Below are 16,315 nucleotides of genomic sequence, written 5' to 3'. Positions count from 1 at the left end.
ATTGACTAATTTAGACCATACTTGCCACAGTTGTTGGAAGTAAAAATAGAACACATTATGCAAAATGTCGACCAAATCTGATAAGAATTGCGCCCTCTAGAAGCTCCAGAAGTCAAGACCCAAGATCGGTTTATATGGGGGCTATATAAGGTTATGGACTGATTTAGACTAAATGCAGCACAGTTGTTGGGAGTCGTACCGGAACATTTCATGCAAAATTTCAGTCAAATCGGAAAAGAATTGCGCCCTCTAGAAGCTCAAGAAGTCAAGACCCAAGATCGGTTTATATGGCAGCTATATCAAAACATGAACCGATTTGGGCCATTTACAATCCCAACCGACCTACACTTATAAGAAGTATTTTTGCAAAATTTCAAGCGCCTAGCTTTACTCCTTCGAAAGTTAACGTGTTTTCGACAGACAGGCGGACATGGCTAGATCGACTTAAAATGTCATGACGATTAAGAATATATTGGGTTGCCCAAAAAGTAATTGCGGATTTTTCATATAGTCGGCGTTCTTTCTTCTGTCAGTTATCAGCTGTTACTTTTAGCTTGCTTTAGAAAAAAAGTGTAAAAAAAGTATATTTGATTAAAGTTCATTCTAAGTTTTATTAAAAATGCATTTACTTTCTTTTAAAAAATCCGCAATTACTTATTGGGCAACCCAATATATACTTTGTAGGGTCTTAGACGCATATTTCGAGGTGTTACAAACAGAATGACGAAATTAGTATACCCCCCATCCCATTGTGGAGGGTATTAAAACTGAATAGTATGGCATCGACACCTTTTATGCTCTAAAAACCGAGGCCAAGTGTTATAATATTTCTCAAGAAGATTTTTAGCCTCAAAACATCCTTAAAGCAACACTTGGATAACGATGCACTGATTCATGTACGTGAAAGGCTCGACAATGCTGAATTGAGCTTTAAAGAAAGACACCCGATCTAGGTCCCTGATAAGTCGTAACTTTGTTTACGACAACTTAGCTACACTTGCCAACGAATAAATTGGATATCCGTTCCTCTATACCACCACGGACTGTGTAAGGCTTCCGATCTTGGTCCCTGATATGTAAGTCGCAACTTTGTTTACGCCAATCGAAAACGTAGACAACTTAGCTACACTGGCCAACGAATAAATTGAATATCCGTTCCTCTATACCTCCACGGACTGTGTAAGGCTTCCGTAAAGTCTCATCTAAAATTGGAACTTCACCATTGAAGAGTTTACAAAATTCCTCGAGCGAAAAGAAACAATGCCAAATCCCAGGCCGCTGTGCTCGATTTCCCCAATGAAGTACATCCATTGACTGGTAATTTTTTGCGCGAAGCTCCCCTTACGGTTCCAACTGAAGTCCCACCTTTTTTTCCTGAAAAGTCTCCCTCGTTTTCAATCGGTATGAACGATTAAAAATTCCGCACTATTCCACACATTTAGTCAGTGGTTAAATCAGAAACGCCAAACCTCAATAACGCAATGACCAATAATCGAATGCTAGTTTTAATTGTGTTCTTGTACTCAAAATTTTGTGAAAATTTGCACAAATTGTTACTGGAAGTCGTTCGCTTACTTTATTTGTCAGCGGAAGAGATCGGGAGTGCGTGAGAGCGGGCAAAATTTTGAGAGTTTGGTGATTGAGAGCTTGTAAATTTCTACTGGAGGTTTTTTTGCCAGCAGAAATTTGCAGACTCGAACTGTTGTTTTATGAAAACCAGCTGTCAAATTCAAATATATATAAAAACAAGTAAAAAGGCATAAAATTCGGCCGGGCCGAACTTTGGATACCCACCACCTCGGGTATATATGTAAACCCCCTTTCGTCACAATCCGGTAAAATTTGGATAACTTATGCACCAAAATTCGGCACGGACATTGATTGGTTTAATAAATATTATTCACTGTTGAATTTTGTACTTCAAATTTCAACAAAATCGGCTTTTAAAAGCTTTTATGAGCTTCAGACACTTAAGCGGCATATCGGTCAATATGACATACTATATCCAAATATAGTCCGATCTGAACCATACTTGGGTCCTATTCTGGGAGGCGTGAAACTAAAGCTTTTATGGGCTTTAGACCCTTTATCGGCAGATCGGTCTATATGGCAGCTATATCTAAATATAGTCCAATTTGATTCATATTTAGGTCAGATGCCGGGAGACTTAAGATAACCCACCCTTTATCGGCAGATCGGTCTATATGACAGCTATATCTAAATATAGTCCGATCGATATTTGTCCATATTTGTGTCCTATGTTGGGAGGCGTAAAACTACTCACAGTTTTAAATTTCAGTGAAATCGGGTAATAAATAAAGCTTTTATGGCCCTCAGACACTTATTGGCAGATCGGTCAATATGGCAGCTTCTAAGGGCTGGGCTAAATATTGTCCGATCTGAACCATATTTGTGTCCTATGTTGAGAGGCCTAAAACTACTCACTGTTTCAAATTTCAGCGAAATCGGATAAAAATTAAAGCATTTGTGGGCATTAGACCCTTTATCGGCAGATCTGTCTATATAGCAATTATATCCAAATATGGTTCGATTTCGCCAGTTCAAGAACTTAACCAGCGTGCATCAAAAAGACATATCTGTGCCATATTTCAACTTAATATCTCAAGTTTTGAGGGCTGTAAAGTGATTACAACAGATGGACAGACACACGAACATCTTTAAATTGTCTAAAAATTTTACGACGATCTGAAATATAAATACTTTGTAGGGTCGAAAATTGATATCGGAAATCGATGTGTTGCAAACGGAATGACTAAATGAATATACCCGCTATCCTACGGTGGTGGGCAAGGCGGATTAAATAAGGTGGTCTCACGCGAGCAACAGTTAGCAGCCGGCCAAGGGGGATTTAATAAGGCATTAAGTATTGAGATGTCAGATTTTTGTTTGCATTCTCTTTGTTGTTATCTTCTTTCTCGCAGGGAATATGCTCGTGTGTGTTGGAAAAACGTTGATCGGCTTGGATTGCTCCATATGATTTGTGGTTGTTTTACAAATTAGATCACCTTTAATTATTTCGCCATGGTATTACCATAGATTTGCAATCAGCTGATCTACACCGTACAAAAAATATGGGAGACACCAAATAAAAGATTGTTATTTTTGCGTTCAAATATTTGGGGCTTTTGTCGACATGTTTCAAAATATGTATAAGAGTCCTCCAAATTATTTCGCAGACACATTAGAAATCCTTCTGTCAAATTTTTAGAATGTTTTAAAAAAATGTGTGATTATTAATAAAGTAGTATAAAATATAAAGGGTGATTTTTTTGAGGTTAGGATTTTCATGCTCAGTATGCTTTGACATTTCATCATGAATAGACTTACTAACGAGCAACGCTTGCAAATCATTGAATTTTATTACCAAAATCAGTGTTCGGTTCGAAATGTGTTCATTCACCGTAACGTTGCGTCCAACAGCATCTTTGAAAAAATACGGTCCAATGATTCCACCAGCGTACAAACCACACCAAACAGTGCATTTTCCGTTCGGTTCTTGAACGGCTTCTGGTTGCTCTTCACTCCAAATGCGGCAATTTTGCTTATTTACGTAGCCATTCAACCAGAAATGAGCCTCATCGCTGAACAAAATTTGTCAAAATTTGAACACATTTCGAACCGAACACTGATTTTGGTAATAAAATACAATGATTTGCAAGCGTTGCTCGTTAGTAAGTCTATTCATGATGAAATGTCAAAGCATACTGAGCATCTTTCTCTTTGACACCATGTCTGAAATCCCACGTGATCTGTCAAATACTAATGCATGAAAATCCTAACCTCAAAAAAATCACCCTTTATATATATTTTTTATTTTTTTTTATTTTTCACCTAACGATATGCAACGTTAGGTGATCATTTTTCAAAGGCTCGCAACATTCTCGTTTAATTGAAACATTTATTTGGTTAAAGTTATGGTACAATAAAGATGTATGGTCATTTGCACAACAAAAAAAATCTCCCCCCAAAAATCTACTACCTTGAGTGGCAAATACCGTAAATTGATTGTTTTATATATGTATTTTCATAATTTTCACGCTGTTTTGTTGCTTATGTGTGGAATATCGGATCTAATAGAACATCTTTTTAAGATTTAGAAAAAATCACAGCTGTGTTATCAAGCCTTTGACATTTAGATTAACTGCAAAATCAAAACAAAAAAAATTGTACTTAGCTGTTCGCATGACCTCACCTTATAAGTGCACATCCTGGGTTAAAGTAGGTCAGACCCTACAATAACTTGTGCTCACTGAACAAAGCTTTTATGGGCTATTAAAGGTTTGTGAATACAGTTTTTGCTGAAAATGTCTATTAGTAGTTTATAAAGCCTTCATAACTTTTTGTGAATACTTTGTATTTACGATTATTTGTATTTACGATTATGCAAATATGTTGAGATTTCCTTTATTTAAATGACATACACAAGCTCCAAACATAATTGACAGATAAAAAAATGTTGTGTTTAATAAAAATAAATGGAATCATCCATTGGCGTTTCCTTTTTTGGCGCGGGTGAGGAGGATCCCAACATTCTAAAACTACCTCGAGACACAAAGTAAAAATTTTTATTTTAGAAGCTCTAATTTGTGTTCATATTTGCAGAAGTACGCTTTAGAAATATGTCCTTAAATTGTTATAGACAACCTTTTGTGCCCCCTTTTTTATCATAGAATCCGTGGTGGGCATCTATGGTTCTTAAATGCTAAAATTTGTATAATTTCACTTGTTTTTCGCTGTCCATTTTAGGTAAAAAAAAATTCTCGCTCGAAAGCAAATTATCAAGTGACTGGTTTTGTCATTTGCTTCGCATTTTTGACAACAGTTACGATATACATGAACCTATTTTTGAATAGTAATGCTTACGTTTTTCGTTCTATAAATTCTTCCTTTAAAATAAGATAAACGAACCGAAATCAGTTTTTGTTCGTTTACAGGCCGAACTATTAGTTAGTGTTTCTCCCATTTTATCTGCACACTTACACACACGAGCGCAAGTTTCTTTGTTTGTGTTGATTCGCACCATGAATCGCACCATACGCAGATCATTATCTATTTTAATTGCAGATTCTGCTTGATCCTTGACATTTCTTTTGAGGCCACCTACTTCTTTCTCTGCTTCACATTGCGATTTGGAGTCTTACATTTAAAAATGTATGAACGCCATTTAATAAAGTGTAACAAGTAAAATGAAGTTTCCCATCTCTGATGGTTACCAATTTACCGGCTTCTTTGAATAACCAATACATCACAGCTGATTAGAGCTAGAGGTGTGCACGTGACTCGTGAGTTGTTGTGTCTCGCGTGAATCACTTGATTCACGATATAGATCCAAATCTAATTACGTGATAGTGTGTAAGTGATTGAAATCATGCTTATGACACTATTCACGACTCACGAGAAAATCACTACTAACGATAAAAAATAATAACAATAACAACATTCTTTGCACGCACTCAAATCATACGCTATTTTAACATGCCAATTTAGCACACTGTCACTATTGGAGAAGTATGAAAGAAGTAGAAACAATATCTGTCAACAGATTCATAAAAATGGGGAGACCAAATATTTACAATTGGATTTCGTTGGTGACGAATCTGTGTGGATTCCGTGTTGTTGCTCCATTCGCTTAGTGTTGTTACAGTTACACATAACTGTATTTTCGTTTTACTGGCCGTGAAGCTATAGCTTGATGTATTTTTTTTTTTCTTGAAGCGTGGAGGTAAATATATTTATATACAGTTACACAGAACTATGTAGTCGCTTCGATTTATTTGTTTTATTCAATCGGTGTTAATATATTATATCAGAGATTTGTTGATACCCTGGAGTCGTCAGTGCCTCTTGAATCGGAAATGTTCGCGAGTGTCTCGTGAGCCAAGATTGTCTCGTCAGTCGTGATTTTCTTGTGTGTTGTGCAAGAGTAAAATTTTGCCTATACGTGAGTCAACATAAAAAAAGTAGTGCGTGACTAACATTTTTCTCGTAGGCGTAAAATCACTCACGCTCACATCTCTAACTAGAGCCAAGTGGACAAGTTTAGTTGTGTTTAATTTTTTTTTTTACATGGAATAAAGGACTTTTGGTCCTCAGGACAATACAATGATTGAGTCCGTCCCCAAAAATTCGGCTAGGGAATCTGGGGAGAAGCTTTGCTTCGATAAAAATGAGTTCTTGAAAGTCAGTATAAGTGTTGCTTCAGTGTAGAATATGATTGATAAGCCAACCTATCCTTTGTAGACAAATTTTTCGGTGGACGATTTCCTGCATAAAAATCGTAATGTATCTAGTTTGGAGCTATTACGCGATGATTTGGGATTGTATCTGAAAAGTCTTAGGGCATCTATGATAGATCTAATCAACGAAGATTATGCCGACTTTGTTAGCCTGTCGGCGAATCTTGTGGGGCTAGATCAGTCAATTGATACAATACAAAAACCTTTGGAAGAATTTCGAGAAGAAATTCTAAGCATTCAAAGTATGATAGATGAAAATGTATCGGAAATACGTGAAAAACTGGAAGCAAAGCGGCAACTGAGAAATCTAAGAAGGAATTTGCAAAGTCTAAAAAAGGTATATGAAACCACACGCAAACTGGAAGACCTTTTGGCAAATCAATTGAGGGAGGAAGTAAAGACTGTAGATTTGGAAAGAGCTGCCTTGGACTTGGTGCAATTGAAATTCAATGAGAAATTTTGTAACGAGTATTTAAGTGCAGAAGCGCAGACCAATATACGTAGACTTGAGTCTGAGGTACATAAGAAGCTGCGTGCCCTATTTGCTGAATCTTTGAAAATTGCCAATGCCACTTGTTCGGAATCGCTGGAACGGTGCCTACGAATCTACATAACACTAGATGCCTGTACAATGGCTGAGATGGCTTTCAAGGAAGATATTGTAGCACCTTACATGTCCGAAATATTAACCGAGCATAACCTACAACAGACACCACAAGGATTAGCGGGTATTTATAGTAAAGTTTTGAATTTCATATCACTGCATATGACGGATTTGTTGCGCCTGACCCAATATACGGACAAGTTACGGGGTTTTAACTTTGTGGTCAATAGCTTCTGGTCCGATGTGGAAATGCGTTTGGAAAATCACATGTCCTCAATATTTGCTCCTGGCAACTCGGAAGTGTTCTATGCCAAGTATAAATGCACGCGTGATTTTCTAAGTAAGATCGAGGAGTTATTGGCTACCGAGGACTCCATTGAAGTTATCAAACAACACAAACAAACGAAAAGTTTTGAAGCACGTTGGAATCTGCCAGTGTATTTCCAAATATGTTTTCAAGTGAGTAAAGTCTTTGAAAAATATACGAAAAATAAGCTAAGAGTTTTTCATTCTAGGAAATTGCTGGAAAATTCGAAGCTACATTGGAGCCACCCTTAACTGAGGATGCTTTAAATACCAATTCTGCCCATTTCCAATTCAAAACATTCAGTAAAGCCATGCAAGCAATAGAATCGTGCTGGTCAGAAGGGGTTTTTCTGATTGAGCTCTTTCCAAAGTTCTATAAGCTGCATATACAAATACTGCTGCGATTGTCCCATTGGATAAAAGTAGTTTTGAGTTTAATTACCTCCAAGAGTAACACGACGATGGCATCTTTGAAGTTTAAAAACATCACTTTGTTAACAGCTCTTCATTCCGATATCAACAAATTATTAAGCGTTTTAGCAGATCAAGAACATCAACTTGTATCGCAACACCTAAAACCAACATCTGTGCCGAAGTTACAGCAAAATCAGTTGGAATTCATACGAAACGCTGTATCGAAATCATTCGAAGATATAAAGAAAACATTTTCCCAACATTTGCTTGAAATTCAACGAGCTCTGGTTGAGAATGTGGTTCAAGAATGTGGTCCTGAGAATGTGAAACAAGTCAATGATTTGCCACGCTTGTATCGCAAAACAAATCGTGATGTGCCGACACGTTGTTCAGCTTATGTGGAACAAATGTTAAAGCCTCTGAAAAATTTCAAAGAAGAATTCGGAGACAAGTTGGGCGATACTGTAGTGCGCCGTATTTTGGAGCAGGTGTTAAACAAAATTACTACAGAGTAAGTCTCAAAATCAAATATGGGGTTATTTTGGGCTCGAACTGTAAAAGAATCAAGGAAATGACCAAATTTCTAACAAATCTTCTCTGAAGAAAATAAATTGATGAAATTTTTTGTAAAGACAAAAATTCTATGAAATTTTCTCTGAAGACAAAATTTCGATGGTTTTATGGTCCTTTATTTAAGTGTAAGCTGTATTTTTTTTTTCTAATTTGTCCCCAGCTATTTGGATGTCGTTAAGGAAGTTCTGACATCTGTTCAAAAGACCGAAGAATCTTTGCGCCGTTTACGCAGTCTCAAAGGCCAACAACCAACATTGACAGGTGGTGCCACCATGTCGGACGATGATAAAATACGCCTCCAATTACGTGTTGATGTCTCCTCCTGGACCACTGAATTGTCCAAATTAGGTTTTATGCCTAGTGATGTGGAACAGTTAATGGAACTAAACAACATTGTCGAAGATAGCATTAAAGTAAGCAAATAATCAACAAAAAAATTATAATAAAAACAATTAATGCAATATATTTGTAATGTATTCGCTAAAAATTTAATAGATGCAATATTTATTCAAGTAAATATATTATGTATGTATATTTAAGACATTTAACAGGAAATTGTTGTAGAACAATCAAACATCTTGGCACTGTTGTTTATTTTTTGTATTTTGTTTGATTCCCAAATAAGGAAATAAATGCAATTATTATCCTGGCACTCTAAAATTGTTTGGTACTATTTTCTTAGCTTTATTTCCTCTCATTTTTAATATGTAGTTACTCTACGTATGTACGTATTTATGTATATTGTCAGTTTAGGATTTTCTGTAGAAAAAAAATAAATACATACAATTAGTTTTGCACTGTAATATCATTGTTATGAGTAAAAAAATACGATGGGGTTTCTTCTAATGATATATAAAAAAAAATAATAATTAGTAAATGTAAACATTAATCGAAATATTTAAACACATGAATGTTAGAAAAAATTTTCGGCATTGCAATAAAGGCACACACACTTAAAAAATTGGAATCGTATGGAAAAATAAAAAACACACTTTTTAAGAAAAAAAAAAGTCATGCGTCATGCGCGGAATGTGTACGTTACGAACAAACACATTTTTGAATGGATGACTTCGAAGCAAGCAGCTACTACTGGAAGTTATTCTAATTGGCTGGGTGGGAAACAGGCATATAATACATATGCACACATATATTCCAATTACAATTTAAGCTCTTCAGTGTCGGGCAATTTTGCAAAGAACGACTGCACACGTTCTTCGGTGACTGCCTCTACGGTGCTGGGATTCCATTGGGGCTTCTGATCCTTGTCGATAAGTAGAGCACGCACGCCTTCCTTGAAATCGCTGTTTTCCAAATGACGCAATACAATACGATATTCCATATTAAGGCACTGGGGCAATGATAACTTTGCACCTAATTCCAATTGACGGAAAGTGACTTTCATTGAAGTTGGCGACATCTTCGCCATTGTCTGCAAATGAAAACAAAAAATGGGTTTGAAAAGATAAATTTTAATATGCATTTGACCTAATTTATTTACAAAAACTATAGGGAGCAGTTAGACAAAAGTCTTGTGAAGGATTGATAGAAATAAATAATCAAAACAATATTCTCCATCTTGTCTTTAGAGAAAATTTCATAGAAATTTTGTCTTTAGAGAAAATTTCATAGAAATTTTGTCTTTAGAGAAAATTTCATAGAAATTTTGTCTTTAGAGAAAATTTCATAGAAATTTTGTCTTTAGAGAAAATTTCATAGAAATTTTGTCTTTAGAGAAAATTTCATAGAAATTTTGTCTTTAGAGAAAATTTCATAGAAATTTTGTCTTTAGAGAAAATTTCATAGAAATTTTGCCTTTAGAGAAAATTTCATAGAAATTTTGTCTTTAGAGAAAATTTCATAGAAATTTTGTCTTTAGAGAAAATTTCATAGAAATTTTGTCTTTAGAGAAAATTTCATAGAAATTTTGTCTTTAGAGAAAATTTCATAGAAATTTTGTCTTTAGAGAAAATTTCATAGAAATTTTGTCTTTAGAGAAAATTTCATAGAAATTTTGTCTTTAGAGAAAATTTCATAGAAATTTTGTCTTTAGAGAAAATTTCATAGAAATTTTGTCTTTAGAGAAAATTTCATAGAAATTTTGTCTTTAGAGAAAATTTCATAGAAATTTTGTCTTTAGAGAAAATTTCATAGAAATTTTGTCTTTAGAGAAAATTTCATAGAAATTTTGTCTTTAGAGAAAATTTCATAGAAATTTTGTCTTTAGAGAAAATTTCATAGAAATTTTGTCTTTAGAGAAAATTTCATAGAAATTTTGTCTTTAGAGAAAATTTCATAGAAATTTTGCCTTTAGAGAAAATTTCATAGAAATTTTGTCTTTAGAGAAAATTTCATAGAAATTTTGTCTTTAGAGAAAATTTCATAGAAATTTTGTCTTTAGAGAAAATTTCATAGAAATTTTGTCTTTAGAGAAAATTTCATAGAAATTTTGTCTTTAGAGAAAATTTCATAGAAATTTTGTCTTTAGAGAAAATTTCATAGAAATTTTGTCTTTAGAGAAAATTTCATAGAAATTTTGTCTTTAGAGAAAATTTCATAGAAATTTTGTCTTTAGAGAAAATTTCATAGAAATTTTGTCTTTAGAGAAAATTTCATAGAAATTTTGTCTTTAGAGAAAATTTCATAGAAATTTTGTCTTTAGAGAAAATTTCATGGAAATTTTGTCTTTAGAGAAAATTTCATAGAAATTTTGTCTTTAGAGAAAATTTCATAGAAATTTTGTCTTTAGAGAAAATTTCATAGAAATTTTGTCTTTAGAGAAAATTTCATAGAAATTTTGTCTTTAGAGAAAATTTCATAGAAATTTTGTCTTTAGAGAAAATTTCATAGAAATTTTGTCTTTAGAGAAAATTTCATAGAAATTTTGTCTTTAGAGAAAATTTCATAGAAATTTTGTCTTTAGAGAAAATTTCATAGAAATTTTGTCTTTAGAGAAAATTTCATAGAAATTTTGTCTTTAGAGAAAATTTCATAGAAATTTTGTCTTTAGAGAAAAATTCAAAGTCGCCCCATTGTCTAGCGACAGTAGAGGTCAGTTGGTGTCGTCCTAATTGTCGATGTAGTGTACAGATCCGAGTGAATATTGAGCAGTGGATGGATTTTTGAAGAGGGGTCCACGAAATATAGCTTTACCGACACGGGAAAACTATGCGCTCCATACAGGCTGGATCTTTGACATTCTATCTGTGTGGTGTTTATCGTAGTCACGCGAAGTTCAGATGAAAGCTACCGGAGTCTTAGTGGGAGGTCGGACGGCACCGGCTCTTGTTAAATACTGATTGCCTATGATATTTGATATGACCAGGCGCCTTTAAATAAATAATGGCCATGACGTTCTCCTCACATGTCACAGCAATTAGCGATAAAGTTATAAGTAGAAACAAGGTCCTCAAGTCACTTTTCGCAGCACTTGGGGTGCTGACAAAGAAACTTTGTTGACCACGTACAAAGCAATTGGCCGGTCTGTGGTAAGTTATGCAGCGCTAGTGTGGTCTCGCCAGCTCTGTAACGCGCAGAGCTGTCAGAATGCCGATCTCCGAACTACCACGGGCTGTCTCCTCAGTTCTCACGTGGTCAACTTCCAACAGGAGACAAAGATCCTACTATTACGAAGACAAAACTACCTGCTGTTTAAAGCTGCTATTAGACGATAAGACATGTCATATGGGCTGTCTGTCCTCATAAGACCTATCTTATGTACGTCGAATACGAATAGAGGGCGCTCTCATCAGCATGTAATCTAATATGTATGGTACTTTTACATGTGTCTGCATGTATGTTCGATGGAATAAAAGCAAAAGTTCAATCCCATGGCAGCCGGTTGTACGCACCGGATTGACCCGATGGAGTTCTTCATCGGCAAGGGCTGTCGTCTCAGTGTTTAACACACTGCTACAACAACAACAACAACAACAACATGGAATAAAAGCAAGATTTAATTAAAAATTCATTTGTCGTATTTAATTTTTCGTACGTATTACACGATATATACAATTTTCAGAGTTGCTGTTTTTCAAATTACATATGACATGTCTTATCGGCTAATGGCAGCTTAAGCAATACCTTCTGGGCTGTTATACCAGAGACCATCCAAAACACCATCTTATGTATAGGTGATACCCAGCGCTACAAGCAGTGTACAACACACTGCTAAAACAACAACAACAACATTATAGTTCTGACAGGTACAGTCTTCTAGCATAACACGTGGTTTTCGTTTGGCATTACACGTGGTTTAAGCCCTAATTGATTAGATTAGGCGCGTCTAGAGCGGTTAGTAATAGTCGAGTTTGATTGGCTAGATAGATGAACAGAAGACGTGTGTCCCTGGTTACAACACAAACACACTTCTAGCACTATGGCATTGACATTCAATCGCACACTCTTCACCGCTTCCGGTACAATATCCTCGCGAATGCTTTTTAGACCCACTTGATATGTAGCTTGATCTGGAGGCTCTTTTAAAGCGACGAACCTCTCGCTCTAGATTACATAGATCGAACCTGAAGTCTTTTGGGTGATGATTTGAATGGCTGCTGCGTTAATGTCCAGTAGATAGACTAAATAACTTTATTTTTTGTTTTGGGGTTTGTTTGAGTAGTGTCTGCTAGGTAAACCCATTTTTCTGTTGCCTTTTATTTTTTAGTTTATTTTAAGTTATCATGCGTTCAATATGAATTAGTTTTTATAACATATATGCATTGTGTTATTGCTTAATAGGTCTGTTGGCTTTACATTACATGTGCTGAAATAAATTAATTCAAATATAATTTTGTTTTGGCGCATGAAGTATCTCCGTCTTCGGAAGTTACTTTACTGTGTGTCGCTCAGTTGGCAAGTTAACATATTTGGAAATAAATCTGGGGACCTTAACCGGGTCAGAATTATCTCAGAATAGATCAAATAAAAATTTCCTAATGCATGCCACCATGTCGCATAAGCTTTTGCATGTCCATCAAAATGTCAATAGTAAAAAATGCAAATTTAGATTAGTTAAATATTTTGTTCATTCTCCCATGTACATACATATGTATGTATGTATGTGTGTACAATTTTTTTCACAAACAAAAGTTGTGCTAATTAATACGTTCGTTTGTCTTTACAATTATAATTGCACTACAAATCCAGCATAGTGCATTATTTTAACTGCAAAATTATTGGTTGTTCTCCTATTTAGTTAAACAAAAACTTGTTTTTCCAAAAGCTGATATACATACGTGATGTCTATATAATATCATCTACTCAATGGAAAAGGTACATTTTATCTCAATCTCATTAATCCAATAGTCCCTAGCTGTCATTTGATTGCCAAGTGCAATACTTCTGTTTTTATTAACAGCGCTAAAAAAATAACAAGAAAATTAGCAACAAATTTCGTGTTATGGGAGACCCCAAGACCCCACATATAATATTTAAGTACATAACTTGCCAAAATATAAAGTAGCAACAAAATAGATAAGAAATACTGCCTTCAAATCTCAAAGAGATATATGTATAAAGAAAGCAGCAAAACTATCAAATATTTGTTTAGCTTGATAAGTTAAAGAAGACAGGCAAGATAAGATGTTTACATTGGAAATTATGAGCCATGGCATTAAGAGGCACGTAGACCCCCAGTTATGTTTTATTCTACTTACCTGTAGTGTTTTTGTTGCCCATTCACTGCCATCATTTTTGAGATTCTCTAAAATTTCCTCAACGCTTTCGCCCGAGAAACACTTATTGATTTGATCCATTTTAGGTTCCAGTACAAATGGTTTTGCCGAAGGCATATTAAATTTAGTTAATATATCTGGCACTTCATCAGCGTCAGGGCAGTTGAGCAAAGCCGATTCTAGTTCACTTAATTTCGAGCTGTCACAATAGTGTGTTGCTATGCCAGCTTTTAGCACATCTTCACCCTTAAGCCGGAATCCAGTAAGTCCAAGGTAAAGACCAAGTTTGCCTTGCAAACGCGGAAGGAAGTAGGAACCACCGACATCGGGGAAAAGGCCAATTGCTGTTTCGGGCATAGCGAAGAGGGTGCGTTCTGTGGCCACACGATATTTGCCATGTACAGATAGACCAACACCACCACCCATTGTAATGCCGTCAATTAAAGCAATATAGGGAATTTTGTAATTGCCAATTAAGGCATTCGTTGTATATTCTTCACGGAAGAAACTCTTTGATTCCTCTGTGGGGCCGGCTTCAACTACCGCACGTACGTCACCGCCAGCACAGAACGCCTTATCGCCAGTACCCTTAATTATCATAAGAGATTTGGTTTTCTCACATTTTTTCAAATGTTTAAAAATTTTGCGCACCATTTCCAAATTAATGGCATTTAAAGCTTTTGGCCGATTCAAAATTATCATTCCTAATTATCATTTACAACACCAAAAGAAAAAAAACAAACTTTAAATTAAAAAACAAAAATAACTTCATTTTGTTGTACATCACTGACCTTTGTCTGACGATTCTGTTGCCAATACCGAGGTAGACATTTTTCGTATCGCTTGAGTGGTGTTTGGATTGGCCAACAATGGAATGGTGCGATGACCAAATGCGTAGATTATACGTTGGATGGTCTGCGTAAAAAGAAAATTAAGTTGTATATATATTTTCCCACTATTTTCTCAGGTGCATCATGGTACCACACCTCAACTTCACCTGACATCACAAGGCACAAAAATACGCCACTTCAAACAGCTATCACTGAATATTCTTTGGAATTTGGAACTTCGAACTTACCATGTTATTGCTTAGGGTCTGCAGGTCCGGATCTGTTATTTTTCTCTTCTAGTTTAGCGAGTTGCGCAATCGAAATTCTCATGAGAAATTTGTGAACTGAGTGGGGGATCTAGGGATTTTCAACTATTTTGTGTTAAACAATCGATAAGTGACTCAAAAAATCGAACAATCGATTATAAAACCGAATCGACTATTGATATCTGCTGTGTTTTATTTTGGTACTCATGGTAGAATCATATACAAGGTATGGACCAGTGGTCACTTAAGAAGGTTAAATCACTTTCCCAGGATTCACTAATAGAAGGTTAGCTCACTTGGGAAAACATAAAGTGGATAGGCCCCATGAACATCATTAAGGATTTTAAATCTGCCGATTGAAAATGTCATCAAATATGAGTAAACGTAAACAAAGAATGAATGTAAAATAAAAAAAAAGTTGATATCCTCAATGTCAAGTACTGCTAAAAATTAAAAAAATGTATGTCGGATAACTGCTTTACTTAACCTTATACAGTGAGTTCTGCATAGCACTGTGGAACATCGTGAGAATAAGAGACCATGATGTGCTTTATTTTAGTACTATATAACTAACGACTAGTCGTTATTATTGTCTGTTCGCATGATATCGCCTGTTGTCTGTCGCATGATTTCGACAGCTATCCAGGACCAGGACTGATACTATATTCAGACCAAAGCTGTTTTAGGCAAACGATTCGTTTTCCCTTCATAATCAAGGCAGATTATAACAGCTGGTCTCAGCCGGCCAGGCTGCGTTTGTTAGCAAAACGTCGATCAGCTTGATAACAAGATTGCACCATATGATTTGTGGTTATTGTAGAAATGTAATAATGTTCTGAAAACAACTCGTTTTTCCCTCACAATTTATAAAGGCAAAACGACTCGCTTGGCGCAAAAACGAGCCATGCAAAACATGTGAGGCCAAATTTAGCACATGTTTAGTTGCATATGTCGTGTGATACAAATGAAACGAACATATGAAAATCAGTTTTCAAGATAGCGCATGAAATTTTTCGTTTAGACTTGCTCTATTCCATTACCATTTTTTGTTGTCCGTCGAATGAAAGGAACAAAAAATAAAATTATTTCTTTCTCACCACTAAAACTATTTTCACGCCTTAAATCAACACAGCCCAATCCCATGGCAACCGGTTGTACGCAAGACAAATTTAACAGGTAGGAGCAGTTGGCCAGCAACAGAAAATCGTGTGCACTATCTATCAAAATCAGTGATTAGTGCAACTCTGATTTTGAGTATGTTACTAGTTGGCGTCATTTTTCTTTGTTTGTGTGTGCTGTGGTTCTTAACTATAAAGCACACACGCAACCGAACGTTATGAAAACTCGTTGACAGATAGTGTACTCCGTGAGAAAAAAATTTACTCAGCTGTTT

At 35.4% G+C, this 16,315-nt stretch overlaps 2 protein-coding genes across 4 annotated transcripts; one reads left to right on the top strand and one right to left on the bottom strand.

The window, feature by feature from the left end:
- The first annotated feature begins 6,038 nt into the window (after nucleotides 1-6,038).
- Nucleotides 6,039-8,619, top strand: LOC106093656 (conserved oligomeric Golgi complex subunit 2). The gene is made up of 4 exons (XM_013260768.2): nucleotides 6,039-6,201; nucleotides 6,262-7,320; nucleotides 7,377-8,092; nucleotides 8,315-8,619. The coding sequence occupies exons 1-4, from the start codon at nucleotides 6,124-6,126 to the stop codon at nucleotides 8,577-8,579; spliced, it is 2,118 nt and encodes a 705-aa protein (XP_013116222.2). The 5' UTR covers nucleotides 6,039-6,123; the 3' UTR covers nucleotides 8,580-8,619.
- LOC106093657 (3-hydroxyisobutyryl-CoA hydrolase, mitochondrial) lies at nucleotides 8,620-15,021 on the bottom strand. Of its 3 annotated transcripts, none has more exons than XM_013260771.2 (5): nucleotides 14,905-15,021; nucleotides 14,618-14,741; nucleotides 13,809-14,530; nucleotides 9,315-9,583; nucleotides 8,620-8,913 (listed from the first exon to the last, which is right to left on the bottom strand). In XM_013260771.2, exons 1-5 carry the CDS (start codon nucleotides 14,905-14,907, stop codon nucleotides 8,904-8,906), a joined length of 1,128 nt encoding a protein of 375 aa, XP_013116225.1. In that variant the 5' UTR covers nucleotides 14,908-15,021; the 3' UTR covers nucleotides 8,620-8,903. The 3 variants fall into 3 exon arrangements, with proteins under 3 accessions (XP_013116225.1, XP_013116223.1, XP_013116224.1); XM_013260769.2 differs by lacking the exon at nucleotides 14,905-15,021 and adding an exon at nucleotides 14,813-14,897; XM_013260770.2 differs by lacking the exon at nucleotides 14,905-15,021 and adding an exon at nucleotides 14,813-14,897 and having other exon boundaries at nucleotides 8,815-9,583.
- Nucleotides 15,022-16,315: the final 1,294 nt, after the last annotated feature.

Source organism: Stomoxys calcitrans, chromosome 2 (assembly GCF_963082655.1).
Source record: "Stomoxys calcitrans chromosome 2, idStoCalc2.1, whole genome shotgun sequence".
In the NCBI taxonomy this organism is placed as follows: domain Eukaryota; kingdom Metazoa; phylum Arthropoda; class Insecta; order Diptera; family Muscidae; genus Stomoxys; species Stomoxys calcitrans.
This window is presented reverse-complemented; position numbering and strand designations above follow the sequence as displayed.